The following is a 20,009-nucleotide window of genomic DNA, read 5'->3' as shown; positions in this document are numbered from 1 at the left end:
AAAAAACATGTCTGATGGTAAATCATACTAAACGTTTACTGTTTTAGGTCCGTTAGGATTACCTAAATGATTTACATTTGATAATGCCAGAATAATGAGAGATTTGTTTTGAGAATATTTTATTAATTTCTAGACAGTCAAAAAGTTTACACACATTTCCTTTTTATTGTTTTAGCTTTGATTTTGAACTGTATAACTTTGGTCAAATGTTTTGTGTATCCTTCCACAAGCTTTTCACAATAGTTTGAAGGAATTTGGGGCCATTTCTGACAGAATTGGTGTAACTGAGTCAGATTTGTTAGCTGTCTTGCTCACACAAGCTTTTTCAACTCTGCCCACAAATTTTCTATAGGATTGAGCTCAGGGCTTTGTGATGGCCACTCCAAAACATTAACTTTGTTGTCCTTAAAGCACATTTTAACAAATTTGGCAGTATGCTGTGATGGTCTGTTTGGAAGACCCATTTGTGGCCAGGTTTTAATTTCATGGCTGATGTCTTGAGATGTTGCTTCAGTATTTCTACATAATGTTCTTTCTTCATGATGGCATCTATGCTATATATATATATATATATATATATATATATATATATATATATATATATATATATATATATATATATATACACACACACACACACCTTCATTTACCATTAAAAACACATCAAAATTTAGGTAATAATTTAGTAATGAATTTCATTTTTTTGACTTGGTTAATTTAAACTCAGCAATTTTATTTTTAAAGCTAATTCGTTAAATTAAAGATTAGTTCACATTACTTAAAAAATAATAATACAAAATCTACTCAAAAATTATTGCTTCTTTTTTTGGAACAACATGTTTCTTTACTCGTTAGGTTAGAAAAGTAGCATTATTATGTAACTAATGTCATAGCAGTTAATTAATACTGCAATTCTACTCTCAATTAGAATGCAAATTAAATACATTGATGATTTAAAAAATAATACATAAATCGACTAGTGTAGTAGCTGCAATATAGAATACATAAATAAAATGAACTGAATTCTTAACAAACAAATAATATAAACAAACAAAACAAGAATAGTTTAGTAGACTATCAACTATGAACCATGAACTATAAAAAAAGTTTTCATTCATTTTCCTCCAGCTTAGTCCCTTTATTTATCAGGGGTCGCCACAGCGGAATGAACCACCAACTCTTCCATCATATTATGCTGCAGATGCCCTTTCAACTGCAACTCAGTACTGGGAAACATCCATCTGGCAATCACACACACATACACTACAAGACAATTTAGCTTATTCAATTCACCTATATGTGGTTGGTCTGTGGGGTAAACCAGAGCACCCAGAGGAAACCCACGCCAACACAGAAAGAACATGATGCAAACTCCTCAAAGAAACGCCAGCCGGGACTCGACCCAGCAACCTTCTTGCTGTGAGGTGAAAGTGCCAACCACAGTGCCAACCAGCCACCGTGTCGTCTATAAACTTATTTGTAACTTTGGCTTTTAAACTATCAGAAACACAAAAATAATCAAAGCAATTATGATGTCATAGTTTGACGGTGTTCCATTGGACATGAGAGGAAAAACAAGAAGATGTCATCGGTATGGAACGACACCGCTATTCTGACGACACACACAGAGAGAGGGGGAAACTCGAGGGCTTCATTTGCGTTCAACACACGGACCAGAAAGAGTTGAGACCGAACTGAATGTGTTTCTCAATCATGGGGAAAGCTTTCTTGATCGTTTTGGTCACTTTATTTCTTCTGAACACGACGCAGACGCAAGGTAAGCACATTAATACGTGATTCACTGCACAATAGTCCGCTGCATTGCAGTTTATTTTCCATGAGTTTCCTGTTATCAGCGGTTCAGTTTACTCATTTATTTCAACTATAGGCTTATTATTATTTTATAGACCAATTTAAAAACGCATAATAAACTCTAAAAGAAAGCACGTGGATAATTCCCTAGTTATGGTAACATTCTTGGTGGGAAAGTTGGTGGGAAAATTCTGCCATCCTCTGTTTGTTCCAAATATTTCTGAGTTTCTTTCTTCTTTCTAAGTAGATATTCTGAAGAAACGTGTAAACATGGCATCTTAGTTTTTTTTTTGTTTTTTCCTACAATGGAAGTCAAAGGTTACAGGATTTCAGCATTCTTCAAAGTATCTTCTTTTGTGTTCAGCAGAAGAAACTCAGTTGTTTGGAACCATTTGAAGGAGAGCAAATAGAGCAAATAAATTTATTTTGGATGAGCTATCCCTATAAAGATTGCATTCCTTATTAAAATATAAGCATGTATATTTAGTCGACTATACAATAAATAGTTTTATTTAATGTTTTGCTAATCTGTAAAATTATATAATGTTAATCATTTACCGACAAACTATTATTATCAGACACTTTTAACAACCTTTAAAAAGAGGAACAAAGCAGTTTTATTACACGGTCAGAAATAAAGGTGCAAAATCTGTCACTGTGGTGGTATACGTACTCAAAACTACGCGTTTGCACCGTACAGTAAGTAAATAAAGTTTTATTTATATAGCACTTTTTACAGACATTGTCACAAAGTTCTTTACAATAAGAGAAAACCAGAAATAAGGTAAAATAACACATGACAATAAATCAAAACATATTAAAAACAAGTTAAAAATCCAAGTACAGAAACACTAATACTGTTAATTAAAAGCTTGACCAAAACGATGTGTCTTTATGGTTCACTTTTGTATCTTTATGGTACTATAAGGAACACATTTGTACTTTTTAGGTATTAATATGCACCTGCAACGATCTGATACACTGTTAGACCTTACCGGGGTTTTTTACAGTAGAACACTGGCAACACTGTTGCCAGCCACTCACTGTAAAAGTTTGGTTACAGTAAGTAACTGGCAACAGTGTTGCCAGTTAATTACTGCAACTGAACCATTACAGTGAGTGGCTGGCAACAGTGTTGCCAGTTATTTACTGTAACTGAACCGATACAGGGAGTAGCTGGCAACAGTGTTGCCAGTTAATTACTGTAATAGAGCAGCAGTGGTAACTAACTGGAAACTGTGTACAGTTAATTACTGTATTGTAGTGTTACAAATCACAGCATTATACTGCATACACATTAATAGTTTGTCATATATAGTTATTGTAGTGTTACTAAAATTAATCAGTATTCTTAGCTGTTATTTAAAAATAGAAGGCATAAAATTTTTCAGACAAATATATTTTATTGTTTTGGCACGAAACAAATAAATAACAGAAAAAGTATAACAAAATTAAGAAATCAGCAGATATAAATATTGTCTTGCATATTACAGGTCTGCACAGTAAGGCTGCAGTCACACTAACATTTGAGCAAGCAAAATTCTGTCATACGGCACTGCGAAGTGGAATTAAACAAAGCGAGTAGTGGAATTAAACAAAATAATTAGAGATTGAAAAAGCAAGCCAGAGAGGTCATGTTTTGATCTTTGATTGGTATCAAGCAATCACATGATGTGATTTCGCATGTCAGCGTTCTCCAAGCTTGAACTTTCCAATGCTGCGAATTATGAAATTTGTCGCATGAGCTATCATTCCAGGTCTGCAGTACTCACATGCGTATGAATGGAAGTCTATAGGGAGAAAAGTGCAGTGTGACCGGGACTTTAAGCTGTAACTCTAATTAAACACACCTGATCAAACTAATTAAGGCTTGTTAGAAATCTACAGGTAATGTTGAAGCAGGGTGGGTACTAAACTCTGCTGCGATGCAGTTCTCCAGGAACTTGGAGTTTGACCCCCATGGTATACAGCAGTGGTGCTCAATCCTGTTCCTGGATATCTACCTTCCTGCAGATTTCAGTTGCTACCCATATCAAACACACCTGCCTGTAATTATCATGTGGTGTTCAGGTCCTAATTAATTGGTTTAGGTGTGTTTGAAATGAATAGCAACTAAAATCTGCAGGAAGGTAGATCAGCAAATGAACAGCAAAAAACACAACATAATTATTTTAAAGTTTAAAGTTTTAAATAATTAAAAACTGTGTTAAATCTCAATAAAAAGTTTAAAGTGATTATAACAAATAAAGTTTGCAACACCGAAAAACCAAAGGATCCAATCTTTTATTGTTATAATTATCTCATGACAACAAACTTTATTATTGTTTCTAATATAAATTCATAGGTGGAAACACTGCTCTGAAAAATACTTAGCAACAAACTCACAACCTGGGACCGGACAGTGGAGCTTTTGTGTGTGGATGGCTATGTGTATCATGTTTTTGTGATTTCCTGTGACGATGTGCACAAGTTACCTTACTGAGATGAAGGAATTTAATTTTGGCTTAGTTGCCAGAAAGATACATGCAACTGTTAGCATCTGTACATTATGGCAGTATGCAATATCCAATAAATACTTAAACAAAAGTAATGTAAGAAGTTATATGAGGACAGGCTAACTAGCTAACAATGTAGCTTTCAAGTACACAGTTCAAAATAACAACAATATAACTTAAAACACAGCCTTATTTTAGAAACCCTCAAAAACATTTGAACACATTTTACTTACTCATTATAGATTCTTATTTAAAGCCTAATACATATCAGACTCTACATCTGAATTGATGGACAGAGAATAGAGCGCACTCAGCAGTAAACAAATCAAACACCTGGCTCCCTTAAAGGGCCAGCATTTTCTGAAAACTATTTCTAACACCTTTGTGTTTAGAATAAGACAGACAGCCTGTGGGAGTGTGTGGTGATGCTTAAATCATTATTTTCTGCCTTTAAAATGCACGTCTCTATAAATAGCAACATAAACCATCAGAGAATTTATTGGAATTAATTCTTTGCACTACACAATTTCATACAAAGTCTACTCCTTTCACAGTAAAATAATGTGTTAATAAATAATAAATGTTTTCTTTTATTACAACAAAACACTGGCTATTTTGCAGTTATTTACTGCACAATCTACAGAGTAACAGTGCAGTTATACTAATTAAACACACCTGATTAAACTAAATCTAAAGGTATGTTGATGCAGGGCTGGAACTAAATTCTGCTGGGCTGCGGCCCTTCAGGAGTTTGACATCCTTGGTACATAGCATATTTTCAAAGGAATTGCCTACATTTATCACAATCATGCACATATCATTGAATAAAAACAATAATATACAAACAATATACAAACGTCATCCAAAGCAAAAAAAAAAAAAAAAAAAAAAAATCTGATCCTCATGTTGTTCCAAACCTGTAGTAATAATAATAATAAAAAACAAATAACCTGATTAATACATTTATTTAGGAAAGTCTTTATACTAAACTGTTAATGCCATTTTTACCAACTTCTCCAAACAAATTCATTGAGTCTTTGCGAAAATGTATGTACGTGCTGTTTAACATATTTTTTAAATAACACATTTTTACTAGTTAATTAGCAAAATACTAATATTCAGCTTAAAGTGCAATTTAAAAGCTTAACTATTGGCTAAACTAAGCAAATTAAATTAATTATAGAAAAGTAAACAAAGTTATAAAAATGATTGTGATAATTTGGTTGCTCTGTGTGAATATTTTTGTCTTTAAATGCATCTCGTCGATATCTTTACCTTTTAATTAGCTCTGTGACATTGACATTGGTTGACTCCTGATACTCAATGTTAAAAACATAAAAGGAACCAAAGAAAACACAGAGATGGCTGCAGAGAAATTTAGCTTATCATCAATGCTTTGTCTCACTTTCTCCTCAATACTGACCATACACATACCAAAACTGAACAGTATATATATATATATATATATATATATATATATATATATATATATATATATATATATATATATATTTATATATATATATATATATATATATATATATATATATATATATATATATATATATATATATATATATATATATATATAGCGACATAAAGCAGTACATTGGGTAATAATGGTTGAGCAGTAATTTACCATTTATTATCACAGTAACTGTCTTTAATGGGTACATAAAGTAAATTACTGTAATTTATTCTTTGCACTACAAAATTTCATACAAATCCTGCTCCTTTTACAGTAAAATACTGTTTCCTTTTAATACAGCAAAACACTGGCTATTTTACAGTTATTTACTGCATAATCTACAGTAAGGGTTAACAGTGTAGGCACAAAAATATATACCTTTTTGAAAAGATACCACCCCCGTGACAGATTTTGTACCTTTATTTATGAGGTTTGCTTACTTTATTTTGATGGTCCGTTTGTGAATTTACATTTGAAGTTTCATTGCATTTACATGCCAACTAATGCTCATTAGATTATAAGACTGTTAGGTTGGGGTTAGGGTAAGTTGACATGTAATTGCAAAGTTTCTTATCAGTATTAACAGACATTAAACAGACAGTCTACTAATACTCAATTGGATTATCAAAATAAAGTGTTACTGGATTTTTTCTCCAGTCATTTTAATAACCATTTATATGGTTGCAATTCAAATACTTTAGTCTTTGCTATATATGTATATATTTATACAATAATTAAGAATTATTGCATAAATGTACAGTGTATTACAAATATATAATCGATCTATTTGCAATTCACTTAAATATTCTGTGATACTGTATACGAACGTACAGTTGAAGTCAGAATTATTAGCCACCCTGAATTATTAGTCACCCTGTTTATTTCTTTTCCTCAATTTCTGTTTAACAGAAAGTTTTAACCTTTTTTTCAACACATTTCTAAACATAATAGTTTTAATAACTCATCACTAATAACTGATTTCTTTTATCTTTGCCATGATGACAGTAAATAATATTTTACTAGATATTTTTCAAGACACTTCTATACAGCTCAAAATGACATTTAAAGGCTTAACTAGGTTAGTTAGTTTAACTAGGCAGGTTAGGGTAATTAGGCAAGTTATTTTATAATGATGGTTTGTTCTGTAGACTATCAAGAAAAAAAAAATAGCTTAAAGGGACTAATAATTTTGTCCTTAAAATGGTTCTTAAAAAATTTAAATCTTCTTTTATTCTAGCCGAAATAAAACAAATAAGACTTTCTCCAGAAGAAAAAATATTATAAGACATACTGTGAAAATTTTCTTGCTCTGTTAAACGTAATTTGGGAAATATTTAAAAAAGAAAAAAGTTTAAGGGGGGCTAATAATTCTGACTTCAACTCTATATATTCATGCCAAAATAAATAATTATTTTAATGGACCAGTAATAAATGGCTTTATATCTTTGCTGTTATCTAATATATTATAGTAATATTTTTGTTTAACTCTGTTTTATTTATACATATCAGTCAGAGAGTTACAGTATTAAATACAAAGAATCACAAGACATCAACTGTTTCAGTCTATCAGCAGAAAACAATTAGATAACAATTTCTTTCTCTCTGATTTAAACAATACAATTATATATTCTTGCATCAAGAACAATATAAAAAATGATTTAAATTTTGTGCCATGGTGTGTTATCCTGCTGGAAGTTTCAATCAAAAGATGGGTTCACTGTGGTCATGAAGGGACGAAGATGGAGAGCCAGCAAACACTCAGGAACCCTGTGGTGTTTAAACAAAGCTCAGTTGGTAATAAGGGGCCCAAAGTTGTACCCAAGATACAAAAATAAACCCAAACCACCACTATAGCTGCCTGAACTAGAAGGCAGGATAAGAGTAGTTTAATGTCAATTATTTGTAACTACTCTTTAATAATTTGAAAACCGGGAGAATAGCTGCTTTTGCTGTAATGGTACACTGAAGTCATAATGTTCAGTACATACTTCGGTTTTGGCATCGCAGGAATAAGCAACAGTGTTTGCGTTTATCTGTTTATATTATATTTATATCAGGCAGAAGTGTTTTATCACAATCAGCTACAGAACTGCACAGCTTCTTGTTATGCAAAAGAGCAAAATAAAGACAACCATGTAAAATAAATCTTCATAATTAGGACACTGTGTAAAAAACTTTGAAAGGTCAAGCTCAGGCCTCTCCTAAAACAACAGAAAAACTATAATTGTGTATTAAACTTAATATTCAGCAATCTTTAACACTGGAATCTCTTTTAATGAACATGCAGCAGTGTGTCCATCCATAACAGCAGGTGAAGAGGACAACATTTATTCAGTGTATATGTGAAAAGGACACAGAATGAGTAACTTGCACAAAAGATGAGACAGAATCTTAATATTTCTATTGTTTTTCTGTTTTCTATGGATATCCATGACCATTATTTACTTGTGTCTTCTGCAGTACATCGCACATGAGCGCCATGTTTTTTTTTAGATGGCGGCGAGTCAAGTTAAACAGTTTCAACTTTTACATGCAGCGGCGCTGTCAGTTCTAGAGCAGCGGACCAGTCAGAAGAACTCGGAAGTGGGACTATGATTGTGAGCTATTTACTATTGGAAGATGCCAACGGCAACATGACTGAACTATTTCTGGGTTGCCGCATCTCACTTTTTGACGATGCAACGATGCATTTTTTTGCGAATGGCTGCTAATTGTTGCACTGCTGGTGTCTTTCAGCCTAAAGGTTTTTGCACTCTGAATCCTTTGAAACTTTCATTCGTCATTAAAAAAAATGAACCGGGTTAAATTTGTTCTGTTTTTCGCATTCGAAAAAGTGATTTAAGAGTCGTTTTGAAAGGTCAGAGCCACAAGTGAAATGAAAAATACAAAACCACAGATAACTTTACAGGGCCGGAGTGGGACTCCTTTTCAGCCCTGGAGTTTCAAGCCTGAGTTCACGACTGACTATTAAAATAAGGTCATTTCCAAATCAGTTTCTAATGACACAATTACGTCTTTTTCAAGAAAACAGCTGCTTTAGAACTTCAAATGTTCAAAAGTATTAAATGTCTTAACAATAAAAATGAAAAAATAAATAAACAAATAAATTACTCAGATGAGGTTTGTCCCCGGGTCGGCGATGTCGTAACGCAACGTGCTGACCACTGCACCGTAACAGCGTTTCTCATTGTAGTGACTCATCTGAGTTATATCATCATTAACCTGCAGGCTGTAACTTGCTCAGGAGGCTGCGAGAAAATAGATAAAAGGAGCGGAGCTGCGGTAAAATAATGAATTAAAAAAGTGAGGCTGTGGTCAAATAAATAAATAAATGAAAAAAGTGCGACTGCTGGGAGCAACAGAGTCTGGAACAAGGGACACCGGCCCTCCCGGCCAACAAATTAACCGGGAATCCTCCTGGTCCTCCCGATTAGCCAATCCGGGCCTGTAACTTTATGACAAACACAGTGCAGAAAATAAAGACAGAATGTGGTTGAGAACTCCTATATGCTGAATTCAGTGACTGGCGCATCTCTGCCCTGCTGCTGCTTGGAGTGTTTGTGTGTTTATAGATTTGATGTACTACCTATAGACCAGGGGTGTCAAACGGACGGCCCGCAGACCAGATCAGGCCCTCAAACGAATTTAATGCGGCCCACGAGATGATTCTGTGAGCTGCAATTTTTCAATAAAATATATTGCTGTTCCAATTGTGTCCACTGGATGGCGCAATAACAAACTCAGGCGGCCGCGTTGACGTGTCAAAGCAACAGCCCGAAAGCGGACCATGCTTTCTATTATAATGTGTATGGCAGGGGTGTCAAGCTCATTTTAGCTCTTGGCCACATGGAGTAAAATCTGTTCTCAAGTGGGCCGGACTGGTTAAAGCAATGGGGGAAGGGGGGTTGTTGCGCTACATATTTGAAGAGGGGGGTAGGGGTGTGGTTGGGTACCACACCTTCTTTTTCAAATGGTACATTTTTATACGACTGAACTCGTACGAAACAGCCACTAAACTGACAAAACGTAAAGCAGTTTTCTCATGAGATCACCTCAGTGTACAGGGCTTCCCACAGCAGATCGTCTTGACCATGAGTTGCTGCTGTAGTGATAATAGGATTGATCAAATATTAAAATCAATATTTTGGCATTGATATTAATATTGATATTTTAGTCTCCCGTAGGGGACCAAATAATGTAGAAATAACAGATAACTAACTCCTTTTAAACAGGGCACCAGACAGCTTTGACTGTGTTGTGGCATGTAGCCTTTGGGTGACAATGTCTGTGATTCACTACACTGCCATGTGATTAGAATCCTGCGTTAACGAGCAGTTGGAAAGGTGTACCTAATAAAGTAGCCGGTGAGTGTATATACAAGTTAGGAATTACATATTTGTAATGCCAATGGTTGGAATAAATACAGATAAGTTACATAAATATGAAATCCAAATATGAACTTGCAGGTCATTATTTGCATATATTTCCATGCATCCAGTTCCTTAATGGGCAACTATTCCTAACTCATCATTCTCTCTGTCCCTTTGCAGGAAAGAAGTCCATCCGGATCAAACGAAACAGCACTGGCAGCGTCGGCCCGAGGACATTCAAAGGAAGCCTGATTAACATCTCGTTTTCTTTGGACAAAATAGCAGAGATGCAAACACCACCTCCCTCCAATGCTGTTGTGTTAAACAGCAACAACACTGCAGTTTATCTTCGAGGTCCTATAAGCATCTGGTTCATCCCTGCCATCTACATAATATCCCTGGTTGTCGGCATTCCTGCTAATATCGCCATTTTGCTCACCGTTGGAACTAAAGTGAGGGTCATATCATCTGCCATTTTATATTGTAGCCTGGCGGTGTCTGACCTGCTGCTATTGTTCAGTCTCTTCCTCAAGACGCACTATCATCTCAACGGAAACAATTGGATATTCGGTGAAACTGCTTGTCGCGTTACAACCGCTTTCTTCTATGGGAATCTTTACTGCTCTGCTTTTACTCTAGCCTGTATTAGCATTAAGCGCTACATAGCTGTGGTTCATCCGTTCTTCTATAAAAGTCTGCCGAAGCGTTCATTCAGCGCTTGGGGCGGCTTGATCGTTTGGATCGTTTTTATCGTCGCACTTTTGCCTGAATGTTTAGTAAAACAAAGCTACTACATCATGCATCTGGGAATAACAACATGCCATGACGTCCTCCCTGATACTATTGACTACCGGTGGCTTGAGTATTATAATTTAGGCTTGACATGCGTTGGTTTTTTTGGGCCCCTAGTGGTGACAATAGGGTGTTACGCCTCTATCGTCTGGCACCTGAATCGCTCGCACAGAGACTGGGCTCTTTACATTAGAGCGAGCTCGTTGAACTTTGTTATTTTTGTTGTGTGCTTCGGCCCGAGCAGCTGCTTTCACTTCGTGCATTACTTTCTGCTGTCTTTGGAAATTACGGAGAGTTTCTATATGTACTTCAGCGTGGCTGTGTGCTTGTGTTGTCTGCATAGTGCCCTGGATCCGTTTCTGTTCATGGTCATGTCCAGGACAGTCGGAACGAAGCGGTATTTCCTTACACGCAAGGGACCCGCGCTTAGTATCTCTACGTAAAGTCAACATGAAATTTGTGAGGAGTCATGCAAAACACTTAACTCTTGTATGTTGTATAATGCGAACTGCTTGAAACAGTCGATATTGAACTCGTTTTAAAGTCAGCGTGAACAGGAAGATCTTGAGACTTCAGTTTGTTGATGTACTTCTAACTGAAACTGAATTTTCGGTAGGGGCGGGGCTTTCTTTTGCGCATAATTCCCTCATAGCAAACTAACGGTAAGAGGGGCGTGGCTAAGAGTATTGTAGCAGTCAAACTGATGTCAACAGAGTAGGACCGTTGCTCCAAATGCAGAAGCAAATGGTCAGAACTTGATTGAAAATGACCAAAACAAACTTTTTTGATGAATTAACTTGCACTTATTAATTGTTCACCTAAAGAATAACAATGAATAGCAAAATAGACATGGTAAATTTAGTAAATTCAGTAAATTTCACATGAAAAAAAGACTATAAGCACTTACATTTTTGTTCTAAAGATTTATTTTGAAGGAAATTAGTGATATTAGGAATGCACCTTAATGGAAATTCTAGGTTGAAACTAAAAATACTAGATGCACGAGGCCAAACATCGAATCCGAAATACATTAATTTATTATTTTATTACATAATCTACAGTAAATCTTTTCGAATTAACCTCAAAAACTTCAATTATACACTGTAATATGAACTGTGTTTTATTGTTGGACAGTTATGCAGTATGTTATTGTATTTAAAAGTTGCATTGTGAAAATTACTTACAATACAATACTGTAAATAAATATAGAGAAATCAGATAAATGATTGCTTTAAAGGTAAATACAGTATTCTTGCTGATTTACAGTAAGTTTTGTGGAACTTCTTACAGTAAGTTACTATAAATTCTACCGTCTGCTTTATTACAAAAATACAAGCTAATTAAATAACCACATTTTAATGGCAGTAAAATTTTATTCACAGTGGACAAGTCCAAAAGCGTGACAGCACAGTAGCAATTGCAAGCAGCAGTAAAAAGTATACCACATAGAAATGCATTATTTGAGCGTTCCTTAAATGTGTTATTTGAGCGTACTTTGCTTTTTTGGTGAGCATGTGCGATTCATGCATATATGCACATGAGCCGAGAATCCCCAAAGCAGAATATTTAGCTAATATGAACCGGCTGACTACATGCAAACTAGCTGACAGTGTGGTTTGGTTGATGCAGCAACAAACTGCCCTTGTGTATTGTGAGCCATTGAAATGAATGGGTTTCATAGCGCAGCATTTCCTGCGTCTGGTGTGAAAGCTGCTTCACTACAGGCAATGACTACAACCTTTTTCGGCTTATATTTTTGGGAATTTCTTTTTTTGGACAAAAACCAAAAATGCCATTTTTGCCAATACTAATATGAACCGGCTGACTACATGCAAACTAGCTGACAGTGTGGTTTGGTTGATGCAGCAACAAACTGCCCTTGGGTATTGTGAGCCATTGAAATGAATGGGTTTCATAGCGCAGCATTTCCTGCGTCTGGTGTGAAAGCTGCTTCACTACAGGCAATGACTACAACCTTTTTCGGCTTATATTTTTGGGAATTTCTTTTTTTGGACAAAAACCAAAAATGCCATTTTTGCCAATACTTTTGGTGGCTGCCAGTGCTTTTATTCATCAAAGACAAATCAAAATCATCGTGAAGACATTTAAGAATATAACAATTTAAAAAAAATAATAAATTCTGGTCTTTTGAACCAGAATGGTAATCTATGTAACAAATCAGCTCAAGGTTAATCTTCTTGCGCGTTCTCCGCCATGATAATGTAGCAAGGTATAATCTAGATTACAGTGCTCGTGTATCTTCTGCATCATTATATGTAGCGGATTAGCTTAACGGGAAGAAGATTCATTTGAACGGGGCTTCAAACGAATCCACACTTTAAATCCAAAAACAAACGAGTCATCCAGCGATCGTTCGAGTGGACAGTCGAGTTTATTATGGCTATTGCTATCAAAATAAAAACCCATTTTTGTTTAAGCAGGGTTTAAGCAGTTATGTTTAAGACATTAAATTCATAAATATGCACAGGCACCTTTCTTTATACAAATTTAAACTTTATTGACTAATCTAACAGAAACTTACACCTAACACAAACACACATTCATACAAGTGTAGAGAAGAGTAAAGAGGCTGAGAGTGGGGGTGGAGTCGGTCGTTTCAAGTTTGAAGTGGCAACGGCCAGACGTGATGGCACTAAACTTAACTAGACTCTTGATGGAAAATAAAGAAAAGAAGGTATCATGGGTGTGAATGTCTGAGCTATGCGATTAACCAATTTTATCTAGGTCCTCATCTGCTCCCTGGAGTCCTCTGGGTTCAAGCCTTTCTCTGGCCCGAGGTTTCTGGGTCTCTGCTTTCTTGGAGGTTTCTCTGCTTAGGTCTCTTTCTTAGGGCATTGCTATGACTTGAAGAGAGTGTAACTTTAGAAACTAGAACCTAAAGTTCATTGATAAATTTTGATGTTGGCTTGAGAAAGCCAACGTGACTGCGCTAGGACTGGGAATGGCAGTTGGCAGAAAGCACGGCGGCGGTTGCTAAGTGGTTGCTAGGCAGTTGCTAAAACAATTATGGCATTGTTAGGTAGTTGCTACGCAGTTGCTAAATGGCAATGCTCGTGTACATGTTTGATCAAATGCTAATACTTAGTAGGCATTTCTAGCATATGTTATTGCATTTAGATAATCATTCATAGCATGTAGCTAATCGTTATTAGCACCTGGCTTCCATTATCATTGTTACCATGCATAGAAAACAGGAAGTCCCATTTGCTAGCATGAGTTAAACAAGCCAATGCCCAGGTCCATACAATATTCTGATGTAGAGATATTACTATTTTTAAATGGTTGTATTTTTTTGAAAATACAATGCTTAATAAGTGTGAAAGTGATACATGCAAAAATGGCTTGCCATATCAGTAAAAAATATAGAGTTTAAGTCAAAAATGGCTTGCCATATTTTGAGAAAAATAATGCTTAAAAATTAAAAAACTAAAAGTCTGATAAACCTTAAAGATATATCAACAAAATCTAACGCTTCTAAATACAGCTTTTGGCCAAATTTGGGGCTTGTATAATTTTTTATATGCTCGGATTATAAAAAATTTATATTTAACATTTTTTATTAAAAAAACAATAAGTCTTATAGGCATGAGGAGATATAACAACAATCTTGAATGTAGAAGGCACATTTTGACCACATTTGAGCCTTGTGGCATGAACGGCCTAGGAGGAGATACGTTTGTTTTCAAGGAAAGAGTAGTATAACAGTATGTTGGCTTTCTCAAGCCAACATAAATAACAGTATGTTGGCTTTCTTAGAATCAGAAACTAACTTCCCTGAGACGTGGTTTATGACTCTTTGTGTGAAGTAGAGGAATTTGCATTGGCAAATTTAATGCAAACTGATGCAAAAATGTTTAAGTCTCTTTATGAGCCTGTTTAGCTTCGGTAGAGTTAAATATTGTATGCAGAAGTATTAAAACCATAATATTAATACAGGAGTAGGGGAAACGTTGCCAACCACATGATTACGCATAAAGAGAGAAGTTTACATTAAAACATCAGGCCTAAGCAAAATAGAAGTTATAGTAGTGCTGGCCAGGTCTTTGTTTGGTGCTGTGGGCACATTCCTTTGGGTCATAAATACCTTGGAATCAGATTACAACTGACCATCGAGTCTTCCCTGGGCAAAAATTGGCTCATTTGTTGAATAAAAGCAAAATAATTATGGGTCTGGTAGGCCATATTCATTACATCTATTATGAGTTTTTAGCCGAATCCAGCACTGAACTGGGAGAGATTCTGGAGCTTTCCTTTGTCAAATGTTAGCTGTATATTTTTTAGAAATCTCTGGAACATATTTAAAGTTAAACTGTAAGCACTTTTCTCTGTGTTGTGTCTTTTGGAAGCCCAAATACAGAAACAGAAGAAGCTCTGTGGAAATAGCAGCATTTGGACGCCATTTTAGCTTTCTCTGCTGTAACATTACAGCGCCTCTGGCCACGCCCCTTTGCTGTGCAGGGTGTGTGCGCGAGGTGAATGCTCATAACCTAAAGCGTTTGTGATCTCACTAGCCCGGATGCACTTTGTAGTCCCCAAACTTTGTTCGCTGTAGGTTTTGCTTGGCTAAAATCTGTAAAAGCCAATTGTTCCATTTGCATTGAACTTTGAGCGTATTACATTCAGAGATGTTGTTTATGTTCACACAGCTACATTACACATTAACTAAAGTTTACAATATGATTTCATAGTGCAGTGGTTCTCAAAGTGGGGGTCGGGAGCCCCCGAGGGGTTGTGGGACAAAGAAGGGGGGGGTCGCCTGGTGATTTCCAAAAATCTATTTATTTTTATTAAACCATAAGAATTACCATATTTTATCCATAACCAACTGAAAAGAAAACAATAGTTGTTTATAGTTACTATATGCTACTGTATAAAGTTACTATAGTAGCTTATAGTTATTAGATCTATTGGATTGCGACCCCTACGGTAATTACATTATATTGAAGACACAGCAATAGCGCCAGATGCAGCAGATTGATTTTATAACACCAGGTTAAACTTTCTGGCACATTTACAGCACTGACATACATTAAACAAATTCAACGAAGAATAGACTTGGGTCCATTGGTGTGTGTGTGCACTATTATGCAAGGTATAACCACCTCAGAAGATATTGAAGGTTGGAAGTAGCATTGTTATTTTGGGGATCGCGAGCTGAAAAATTTTAGAACCCCTGTCGTAGTGGACCACCCCTTTAAAATAAGTGCAACAAGATGATGAAAAAAGTTGCCTTTATTTGACAATATGATGATTTCATGTTCACTGTATGAACAAAAAAACTAATCTAGAATGTTTTTTCCGGTTTGATCTTGTAGAACCTAGTAGTTCTCCTAGATTTAAAGATTTTAATATGTGAAGTGCCTCGAGGAGAACTAATAGTCTGTAGTTTCAGCCAAATGGCTTGAATTGGTTTGGACAGAAGCAGCACCTTTTATACTGAAGACAAACGGAGAGACATTTGAATGCCCTGAGAAAAAAAGGACATAATATACTGCCTGGACTGTATTCTCTCTCTCTGTGTGTGTTTGTGTGTGTGTGTGTGTGTGTATTTTGAATGTTACATAAAGCCTTGTTGACCAAGGCAGAGTTTGTCTGCATATGTTATAAAATTTAATTTGTATAGAGAATCTTTTACCTCCTATATTTAAACCTCATTTGATTTCTCAGCACATCATTAAAACAAATAAACAAAAGTCTCATTTTCTGATCATTTTTGGATTTGCATTTCTCTCCCCGCCTCCCCTCCCCCTCCAGTGTCTTTTACTTTGTGATGCATTGAGGAACAACAACATGCAGGATGGATTGGGCTGAATTTGGACGCTGTTTCTGGCTTGAGGACAAAAGTGCCAGTGGGTTGTAACTAACTAGCAACTAATTCTCTGTCTCTGGGTCTCATGCAGACATCCACATATACAGGACAAACAGAACTAAAACTGATACTAAAAAAAAAAGAACAATTGATGAACGAACAGGAAAGCTGATCTCTCTACATGTTGGAAAGTGTCAATTATAATATATTATAATATATTACAGTATTAACATTTTTATATCTGTATTAAAATGGCACAGTGGCTCAGTAGTCGCTTCACAGCAAAAGGGTTGCTAGTTTGAGTCCCAGCAGGGCCAGTTGTTATTTCTGTGTTGAGTTTGCATGTTCTCCTTGTGTTGTGTGGGTTTCCTCCGGGTGCTTTGGTTTCCCCCACAATCCAAAGACAAAAAAAAAAAAAAAAATGTATTCTCTATTTTTGTCTCTGATGTTATTTTATTGTATCTTTTTTGTGTTATTATGACTTGTCCTCCTGTTGTCATAACTAATACTCTATTGACATCTGTGCTCAGAAATGGACCAGGAATGAGCAGTCAGTGCTTGAGGGCAAATGCAAATGTATTTACTGGCAGGCTTGATATTTATAAACTCATGCATCTCACTATGACAACTTCATGGTTTCATATCCGCAATATTCTTCCTGGAATATGAGGGGAGAAAACAGGTGAAGTGGCTGTGTTTGTGTTATTGTCATGTAAATGCACAGGAATCAACTTTATTAAATATCAAGCCGAAATCTATTTAAACCTGTAGAAAATTTTCACCTAAGCATATTTGTGTTGTAAAGTCTGTTAGGTTTTCTAGAGAGCTGACAAAAAACGCAGTTCAAAAGTGTGATCAATTTACATTTTGGTTAATTGGTTACCTTTAAAATCACTAAAACGGATTACAGTGGGTCATTGGGTGTCCAGGTGTTTGATCAGAGCAAGTACACTACCTGAGAAAAGTCAGGTATCAAATATCCTGAGGTATTAAGACATTTGTGCTGCCCATTACATTACAAACCACACGAGAGGGCAAATTCTTCAGCAGGATAGCGCTCCTTCTCATACTTCAGCCTCCACATCAAAGCTCCTGAAAGCATAGAAGGTCAAGGTCCTTCAGGATTGGCCAGCCCAGTCACCATATATGAACATTATTGAGCATGTCTGGCATAAGATCTTGATGAACTCTGGGAGTCCTGCAGGAACGCTTTCTTTGCCATTCCGGATGACTTTATTAATCAGTGATTTGAGTCAATGCAGAGATGTATGGATGCAGTCCTCCAAGCTCATGATGGAGTCAGAAACAATATTCATTCTTTCTCCACTGCAGCATGACTTTAAATTCTATACTGGACATTATTTCTGTTCAGTGAAAAGACTTTTGTCTAAGCAAAGTCAGACCTTACTGTCCTTATTAAATAATTAAAAATCAAGGCATGATCATATTTTATTTTGGTTAAATAAGCGTAGAGGCCTTTGCCTTTCATATAAGCCACTTCTGATACCAAATGATCTACTAGAAGTCAAGTTATTATTAGTTGTTCCTAAAACTTTGATAGGTGACAAGACTTTTGTCAGGTATTGTATTTTACCCATTATTTGGGATTTTGGGGTTTTATAAAAGAATGTCACAGAAGTTTCTAGCAATATATACACTTTCTGTATTTTGAAAGCACATGCAGATTAATACAAAAATTAATAATAATGTATAAATCTGGTGGTTCATTCCACTGTGGCGATCCCTGATTAATAAAGGAACTAAGCCGAAAAGCAAATGAATGAATGACTGAATGAATAAATCAAATCCTACAGGGGGCGCTGTTTACATAACTTTTTATTAGTTCTTGAACATTAGTTTTTAGAACATTCTAAAAAAAAGGAAACGTAATAAATAACAATCTCAAGATTAGGGTCAAGCAATAAATAATTAATAAACCATCTTGATATTAAAAGTCATTATAATGCGAAATTTAATTAGGTAATTTTTAAGAAAATAAGTTGTTATAAAATGTTGAGAAAAAATAAACACTTTACCAAAGAGTTTCAAGATAAGTCTCACCTTTCGAGAGCTGTCTTTTATAGTTACATTAAATCCAAACGTTAACCGTTTGAGAAAAAAATACACATAAAATGTTGAGAACTCATTAAAAAGTTTATTCTTCAAGAAAAAGTTACATTTCAGGAAAAGGTAAATACACACAATGTTTATAGTAAAGTTATTAATTTTTGAGAATAAAGTTGTTATGATTTGAAAAAAACAACCCGTTAAATTTAGTGAAAAAGTTTTTTCGAAACAACAACTTTATTCCAGTAATTTAATGAATTTATTATTTATTGTTATTTAAATGATATTATTTTTTCAATAAAATGACTTTAACACTGAGGTGGTTTTCTTTTTAATTTGTATTTTTATTATATACAGTATATATTTATTATTAACGATTTGCTCTGATCCTCTTCTGTAGTTTATTTACTTAAGCATTGGTCCTAATTAATAATTTACATTTTACGTTTTTCAATTTTCATATGCACTACTTGTCTATTCTTCTATTTGTTTAGTTTAATGTTATGTTTTGCAATTAAATTTTAATTTAGCTTGTTAATATGTTATTTTTGCTAATTAATATATTTCAATATTGACAATATTGAAGCTGTTATCACATGCAATAATTCACTTTGATGAGTACATCAAGTTAAACAAAAAAAAATCCAATTGAATTGCAAAACAAAACATTAATGATCTACTAACTAATGTACAACACAACGGGCTCTTATTTTGAATTATTTAGAAAAGCTTTTGTTTTGAAAGCTCGCCCTATGGCGGGTGTTTTGAACGTTCTCCTGTAGTTTCTAGCTTCCCTCGACATGTGATCGGTAAAGTCCAGAAGGGATACAGCTGTGGACACTAGCGTCAAAATAGCATCAACTTAATAACAATGTTCACGAATAATTAATATTTTTACATTATTGTGACGGTTTTGTTTAGGGTTGGGGTGTGGATAGCCAGTCATAAAATACAATTTAACGGGTAATTTAATAAATAATATGAATAATATTCGAGATAATTACTCTTTTAACATTACTGTAATGGTTGGTTTTAAGGTTGGGGTAGAAGTAGACGTTAATAAAATACAATTAATGTATAATTTAATAAATATTATATACAACTCTCGTTAACTTCAGTCTGCAGCTGTATCTCTTCTAGCAACAGCTGAGGCGCGTGTATGACGTTAGCAGCTC

General features: G+C 35.0%; 1 protein-coding gene across 2 annotated transcripts; it reads left to right on the top strand.

The window, feature by feature from the left end:
• Positions 1 to 1,653: 1,653 nt before the first annotated feature.
• LOC100333265 (proteinase-activated receptor 3) lies at positions 1,654 to 16,670 on the top strand. 2 transcript variants are annotated; one of them, XR_012397105.1, is made up of 3 exons: positions 1,654 to 1,777; positions 10,326 to 12,661; positions 12,899 to 16,670. XR_012397105.1 is itself a non-coding variant. In XM_002665869.7 (2 exons), exons 1-2 carry the CDS (start codon positions 1,699 to 1,701, stop codon positions 11,378 to 11,380), a joined length of 1,134 nt encoding a protein of 377 aa, XP_002665915.2. In that variant the 5' UTR covers positions 1,654 to 1,698; the 3' UTR covers positions 11,381 to 16,670. The 2 variants fall into 2 exon arrangements, 1 of the variants encoding a protein (XP_002665915.2); XM_002665869.7 differs by having other exon boundaries at positions 10,326 to 16,670.
• The last annotated feature ends 3,339 nt before the right edge of the window (positions 16,671 to 20,009 follow it).

The sequence above is a fragment of the Danio rerio genome, chromosome 21, assembly GCF_049306965.1.
Source record: "Danio rerio strain Tuebingen ecotype United States chromosome 21, GRCz12tu, whole genome shotgun sequence".
In the NCBI taxonomy this organism is placed as follows: Eukaryota; Metazoa; Chordata; class Actinopteri; order Cypriniformes; family Danionidae; genus Danio; species Danio rerio.
Note: the sequence above shows the minus strand (reverse complement) of the source record. Positions and strands in the feature narration are given on the sequence as shown.